The 6153-nt window shown below is 36.5% G+C and overlaps 1 protein-coding gene across 1 annotated transcript; it reads right to left on the reverse strand.

The window, feature by feature from the left end:
• Positions 1 to 414: 414 nt before the first annotated feature.
• On the reverse strand, positions 415 to 2608 carry LOC139891974 (uncharacterized). The gene has a single exon (XM_071874998.1). It carries the CDS (start codon positions 2415 to 2417, stop codon positions 627 to 629), a length of 1791 nt encoding a protein of 596 aa, XP_071731099.1. The 5' UTR covers positions 2418 to 2608; the 3' UTR covers positions 415 to 626.
• Between the last annotated feature and the right edge of the window lie 3545 nt (positions 2609 to 6153).

Consider the following 6153-nt stretch of genomic DNA (forward strand, 5'->3'; position numbering starts at 1 on the left):
AATCAAAACACCTCCCCTAATTCAGTTGACTTTCATATGAAAGTCAACTGTTAATGAATAAATCTGTGAATTCTGAATTAAAACATGAATGATAGTTCGCAAATGAGAATCTTGTTCTATATAACAATAGTCATGTTAACATTAGCTAACACATCAAGTTTGTGCCACATGCTTCATCTTCTCAGGCCAGTTTTAAAGCATGCCTCGAATTAAAAGAACATAAGATCAGATTCTTCTCATAAGATATACGACTGATAGCAACATATATATAATGTTGAGATTCATGTTCATATACTACATAAGTGGAAATGAAACCATAGGCTTTTTAATATAATTCTCTCCGATATACACTTTCAGAACAAGATTTTTTTTTTTTACATCTATCATCAGCTGGCAGTCATGATTTAAGGTCATCTATATGTATAATTATGTCCAAAAAGATACTCCAAAGTTACCACATATTTAATACAATGATCTTTGAGGCAGGGAACAAAATATATGCATATAGCACATCCATAAGGCAATAAAGTAAACATACACAAATTAACAAATGGCTTGTCAGATCATGTTCGATACAAACAGAAATGTGATGTTCGCATACCTTGAATAATTCAGGAAATAATAGTTCATCTCAAGTTAACTTTTTCTTTCAACACTTGTATATTCTGAATGATAGTTCGCAAACGAGACTCAGTTCCTACATCCGGAATTAGTTGTAACAACATCTCAAAAGTAGCAAAATCGGGCATGAAACCCCGTTTGATCATTTCTTCCAAATACATGACTACCTCTTCACTCTCATTTTTCTTCAACAACTCTTGGAGAATAACGTTAAATGTAACACTACTTGGCAAACATCCACTCTCTTCCATCTTCGTAAGCAATTCTTTTCCTTTATCTAATAGCCCTTCTTGGAAATAAACACGTATCATTATTGTGTAGGTCTTAACATCTGGTTTCATTCCTTTTAACAAAAGTTCATCAAACAGATCTATAGCCAAGCGAGGCTTCGCACATTTGTTAAAACCATCAATTAAAATATTATACAAAACTACATCTTTTTGTAACTCACTGCTTCCCGGTGAATGAAACAAGACCAATGCTTCAGAACATTGGAAATTTGTGCACATTCCATGTAACAGGATACGGTAAGTTACTATACTTGGAGTTACTCCCTTAGTTTGCATTTCATCAAAGAGTTCTCTAGCTGCTGCAAGATTCCGCGACTGAAATAAACCTTGCATCAGACTATTGTAAGTAACAACAGTAGGGATTAAACCTTTATCTTGGATTTCACGAAAAAGATTCACGGCCTCATTAATTCTTTTCTTCTTGCAAAATCCATTTATTAAACTGTTATAGGTAATGATGTCAGGCAAAATATCCTTCTCTGCCATTTGATCAAGAACTCTTTTGGCTTCATCTACTTCACCACGTAAACAATATCCGTCAAGTAGTGCACTATAAGTTATTACATTTGGATGTAAACCTTGTCTTACAATTTCATTCACAATAAACTCTGCGTCTTTTACGAATCCTTGTTTGCAAAAAGAGTCCACTAAGATAGTGAAGGTTTCCACTCCTGGAAGAACTCCTTCCTCCTTCATACGTATCAACATTCTTGCAGCCTCATTCTCTCGACTAGAGTTACATAAACCATGAATCAGGGACGTATAAGTGTAGACATCTGCGTTGACACCTTTATCAATCATCCGGGCGAGGAGTTCGAGAGCACGGTCAACCATCTTGTCTTTGCAGAGGGCGTCAATGATTGTATTGTATACTGGTACATCAGGTTTACACGAGCCAGCTTCCATGAACTTAAGCAACTCAAGTGCCTTGGAAGTGTAACCTACTTTACAGAGCCCATTAATTACAGTGCCATACATAACACGATCAGGTTCACATATTTTCTCTCTAAGCAGTTTTTTGAATAATTCAACAGCTTCGAAAACTTTATCTGCCACAACAAGCCCATTTATGAGAATACTGTAGGTGGTCAAAGTGGGTGTAAGCCCTTGCTTGAATATAGTGGCTAATACAGCAAAACCACTAGTGACTTGATTCAGGCGGCAATAGCAGTTAATACAAGTGTTGATAGTATAGATATTTGCAGGGATACCTAACAAATTAATTTGTTTGAGTAGTGAAAGAGCAGTTGAATAGTGTTTCAACTTTACAATAGTAGTAATCAGTTTATGAAATTCGATGATGGATGGTTGAGGTTTTCTGTGAAGCATTTTATCGAACAGTTGGAGGGCGTTAGTGAGGTTAGTGACTTTAAGAGCACTGTTGGTATTCTTGGTTGAACCAGAAGAGTAATCACGCCAACAATGATGATCTAGAATGGAGTGGTGTGGAAATAGAAGAAAGGTGTTAACTTTATTAAGATTATTACGAAATCTTTGGCAGATCATTTTAAGAAGAAGAAGAATTCGCTGTAGGGGTGACAAAACAATACTCCAGTCTTCAATGCGATGTGATTTGACCAGATTTTATTATACAGTACTTATAAATAATGCAATCAATGAACCAAATGATGTTATGCTAGATTACTAATGGTCGCTGGATGCTGAGTCATATATACCTTCAAGAAAAGCAGTCGGAATATGAGTATGTTTTCACCAACATGGATGTCAAGATGGCAACTGTCAAGTTAGTTTTCTTTATAGATGAAAGTATGTGACTAGTGGTTTGTATCATTTCATCTTACTTTTAGATGTGTTTTTTTTTTTAATTGTTAGGCCGTTCCATTTTTACTAAACTTCTCTCATTCGCATCAGCGTCCTATCAGCACAAACACTTTAACATTTCTTTCACATCTTTTTACTAAACGCTAACTATCTTACACTCCATTTCAAATTCTAACTAATTTAAAATTATTGAATAAATACAATAAATAAAATACATACAGTTTCATGTATCTATATCTTCATAATACTCTCAAATTTTAAATTCAATAATAGATGTTCCTTCATCCAAATTCTAACAGAAATTCGTTCATAACTTAATTCCTAACCTTCGTGCATGATCTATTCGGAGAAACATCAAAAAATCAGTGGAGTTGTGGATCGTGTTCTTTATATAACCTAAACCGTGACCGATTTAGCCTTCGAGATGATTCAGGAACAATTAATAGAAAGTATAAATGCAGTTATGTTCTAAATTCGTTCCTGAATCTCTATGCCAAATCTCAGATGCTAACTTCAAATATTGAATCCGAATTTGACGATCAAAGTTTCAGAGTAAAAGTCAACCGATTCGTTCTTCATCAAATTCGCAATTCATGTGATGTTTCTATTGGAGATTATGATTGACGAGTTTTCGCAAACGAATTTGGAACATCTTTTATGAAGAGTTCGAGGCCTAAAAGTGTTTGATTCGAACAATCAATGTTTGAGTTCATCCATACTTTCACGAACATTACTGCTACTGTGTGATTTTGATTTTGCTAATTGATGATGTTTATGGCCATGGATAATTCACAAACTCATCAAAACGAAGCCCTAGTCAAACATCTCGATTAGAAAAAAAAAAAGACAAAAGAAAGGACAGTGGACCCCACAATCAGCTCGTAATAGCCTCGTTGCAGGCTCCACTGGCGACTTCAATGGCGGGTTGCTGCTGATCGAAGTGAAGCGGTGGCGGCTATAACGATTCCTTTCACGGCTTCATAGCATCTGGCCTTAGTGCATAACATAAGTTTCTAATTCATTATCGTGTATTCGTGAGTATTATGGACATTGTAAGTACTCGGTATATTGATTGTCAGTTTATTACGTTTTATATTTAGTTTACAATCAATTGTATGCATTTATCGTTAAGTTACTTACTGTTGGTGTAACTGCACGGATGCAGAATGAATTCGTACGGACACAACTGCAACTGCACGGCTGCTAACTGCAATCGCACGGTTACACGTTCAGACCCTATTTAATGTTGATTTCGGGTTCATTATTGGGGTTACGAACCTTTACACAACCATAGCCGTGTTTCTGTTTCTCTGCAGGTCTAGCACTCAATATAGTCGATCTATAACATCTACAACCCGATTTAATCAATAGATCAAAGGTGTTTAGTTTGTTTTTGATATAACAACCCGATATCGAGTTATTCCGCACTCGATATTGTTGATTTGGTCTATTAATACTGTTGAATCATTCCTACAAGTGGTATCAGAGCTTTTGGTGTCACTAATCGACCGTTTTGTGTGTCAAAATTGAGTTTTAGTTTTTTGGTTTTTGTGGTTTTGAAAGAAATCAACAAAATCTAAATTTTGACACGTTAAAAGCTTTGTTTTGGTGATCCAGTGTGCTAAACAGGTGAAAATCAGTGTTTTCAACGTGTAACATTAAGTTTTTTTTATTATTATCAAAGTTGAGTTGCTAGATCGATCTCAAGTCTCAACCCTAAACCCTAGTTTTCGTCAAGAGCACAACCGCACAGTTACACGTTGTAACCGTATGGATACCTCACCCGGATACCTGTGACCGTACGGTTTCACCTACATCTGTGTCACTTAGAAACAATGCCCTGCATCCGTGTAATCTTGCAACCATATAATGCATCTGTGTTCAAACTTGTAACCGTACCATTATTAACCCAGATACACCAGTATTACTGCATCCGTATTATCTTTTGCATCTGTGTAACTTTGTTGCAACCGTCTAATACATCCGTACGGTTACAATGACAGAAACAAATGACTTTTGAGAAACCCAATCAACTTTAGTCGGTGCATCTTCCTTTGGTTTACAGAAACTTTCACAAACCGAGAACGAAACAGGAAGTTTGACTAGGGTTCCTAGACTTGAATCATTAGATGACTATGCTGAATGGAAATCTAGATCCCTTATCACTCTTAACGGGATTGACATCAGGATGTTTGACTGTTTGAAAGAGGAATAAAAATTTCTTGAGAAAGCCCCTAGAGAACCTAAAACTCCATTAGAGCTTACTGTTGCAGAAAGAGAGACTTATAGTCTTGAATGTAAGACCTACAGTCATCTTACACAAGGTCTCTCAAAGGACGTTTTCCATGAATTTGAGACTCATACAACCTCATACGGAGTCTGGAATGCTATTGAGACTGGAGTTGAGGAAAATACTGAGTATATAAAGAAAAAGGGTAAGGTTCTGAAGAAGCAATGGAAACAGTTTGCTGTCCAACCAGATGAAAGTTTAGAAGGTGATGTTGCTAGGTATTGTCATCTATTGACTGAATTAAAGAGATTTGATATCACTTTCACCAACAAGAAGATAGTGTAGTGTTTTCGTGAGGGTTTACCGGTAAAGTGGGATCCGACTGTTCAGCAAATTGAGACTACTTTTGTTATAGCGGAAAATCCTTTCAGTAGTTTTGTGACCAAGTTACAGGCTAAAGAGTTAGAACTGCAAGAACGGTTGAAGAGGCTTGAGTTAGCTCAAAATCCATCACGCTACAAATCACCTGCTATAGGATCTTCCAAGACACATGCTCCACCTCAAACTGCGTTTACAACTAACGGTCAAACTCAAACCTCCAAGTATACCACTCAAAGTGTACATCCTCATTCTTCTTCCAGTAAAGACGATAAATCTGAGTTTCTTAAAACTGATAATATTCGTTTAAGGACGATAAATGGGGTAAAAGAGGACATGGCATTAGTTGTGATGGTTGTGAAACCATACAATGATTTGTTGAATGGTCATATTGGTAATAGTCATTTGGAAGCTGAAGATTATGAGCAGATTGACGAGGATGAAATAGAGAAAATGGATATTCTTTGGGCCATGGGCAGTGTTATTCGAAGAGCTAAGAAGTATCTGCAGAAGACTGTTGAGAAAACATTGGGAGTCAACAAGAATACCAAGTTTGGCTTCGATATGAACAAAGTGAGATGCCACAATTGTAACGACCCGACTTTTTCGACTTGTTTCTGTGCCTTGTGATTTTAGCGAAACTGCGTATTTGTGCGTACTGTGCTACTTTATATTCTGGAACCATTATATACATGGTTTACTTTCATTTATATGTTAAAACGTGCCTTAGAGTACGTAGGATACTTAACTTGATCACCGGATGCTTTATGACCGTTAGTGTCACTTAACGTTTCGATTAAACCGCGAACTGCGCGCACGTTTAACTTTTGTCGTAATCGGAATATTATGACT

The sequence above is a fragment of the Rutidosis leptorrhynchoides genome, chromosome 2 (genome assembly GCF_046630445.1).
Source record: "Rutidosis leptorrhynchoides isolate AG116_Rl617_1_P2 chromosome 2, CSIRO_AGI_Rlap_v1, whole genome shotgun sequence".
NCBI lineage: Eukaryota > Viridiplantae > Streptophyta > Magnoliopsida > Asterales > Asteraceae > Rutidosis > Rutidosis leptorrhynchoides.

Excerpts from the sequence above, each read along its gene's own strand:
- LOC139891974 (XM_071874998.1), bottom strand. The coding sequence starts at position 2,417 with ATGATCTGCCAAAGATTTCGTAATAATCTTAATAAAGTTAACACCTTT.